The sequence below is a fragment of the Emiliania huxleyi genome (assembly GCF_000372725.1).
Source record: "Emiliania huxleyi CCMP1516 unplaced genomic scaffold EMIHUscaffold_10, whole genome shotgun sequence".
Lineage (NCBI taxonomy): Eukaryota > Haptophyta > Isochrysidales > Noelaerhabdaceae > Emiliania > Emiliania huxleyi.
In genome coordinates, this window is record NW_005202427.1 from 174,918 (window position 1) to 176,032 (window position 1,115).

Genomic DNA, 1,115 nt, shown 5'->3' on the forward strand with positions numbered 1-1,115 from the left:
GCCACATGTTCCGCGGCTCCCTCGGTTCCTTGGTAGAATATCTTCATTGCATGTTCCCTGATCTTGCACGATCCGTTTGATTACCCATATGGGCTTGCGACGAGGGCGGCGGTGGTGGCGAGGGCGGTGCCGGCGAGGGGGGTGGTGGCGGCGAGGGCGGTGGTGGAGACGGAGGCGGCGAGAAGTGGACGAAGCCGTCCAGGTCGGTGCCCACGCCCCCGTATGGCACAGAGACAACTGTGGGAGTTTCGCCCATCGTCTGCACGAGCCCAGGCGGCAGCGTGGACGTGTCAATGGTGACGGTCCACTCGCCGGGAAGGAGCTCCTGAGCGTAGTTGCCGTCGGCGTTTGTGGTGACGGTGTACGTGACGTCTCCCTTGGTGAGGATGACGGTCACGCCTTCGAGGCCCTCGTCGTCGATGTCGGGATCGTAGTATCCAATGACGCCCGCGTCCATGAAGATCGTGCCGCTCAGAGACGAGGGCTGCGTGAAGCCGTCTAGGTCCCTCCCCACCCCGCCGGGTGGCACCTCGACGATTGTGGACTCGGCGCCGAGAGTCTGCCTCATGTTCAGCAGAGCGAAGGACCGTTTATCGATGACCACAGTCCACTCGCCCGCCGACGGCAGCTCCTGGCTGTAGAAGCCGTTCGCGTCGGTGACGACGGTGTAAGTGACTTGTCCGTTGGTGATGACGACAGTCACGCCTTCGAGGTACTCGTCGAGGCCTTCCGTGAACAGCTGGTCGCTGTCTTTGTTCTCGAAGACGTAGCCCTCGATCCTTGGCGGCGGTGGCGAGGGAGGCGGCGGCGGCGGCGGGGGCGGTGAGGGCGGCGGGGGCGAGGGCGGGGAGGGTGGTGGCGCGGGAGAGGAGGACGGAGGCGGCGAGGGCGGCGGCGGCGGCGAGGGCGGTGGGGGCGAGGGCGGCGGTGGCGGCGAGGGGGGTGGCGGCGAGGGGGGCGGCGGCGGCGAGGGCGGTGGGGGCGAGGGCGGCGGATGCGGCGAGGGGGGTGGCGGCGAGGGGGGCGGTGGTGGTGAGGGAGGCGGTGGCGAGGGAGGCGGCGGGGGCGGCGAGGGCGGCGGGCGCGAGGGCGGGGAGGGTGGTGGCGCGGGAGAG

At 69.8% G+C, this 1,115-nt stretch overlaps 1 protein-coding gene across 1 annotated transcript in view; it reads right to left on the bottom strand.

Moving 5' to 3' along the window:
• Positions 1–1,115, bottom strand: part of EMIHUDRAFT_199375 (hypothetical protein) — a gene marked incomplete at both ends in the record, with an annotated part of 6,398 nt that overhangs the window by 3,417 nt on the left and 1,866 nt on the right. Inside the window, one exon of the mRNA XM_005793527.1 lies at positions 191–772. Within this exon, the coding sequence (XP_005793584.1) occupies positions 191–772 (582 nt within the window). The remainder of the gene's footprint in view (positions 1–190; positions 773–1,115) is intronic.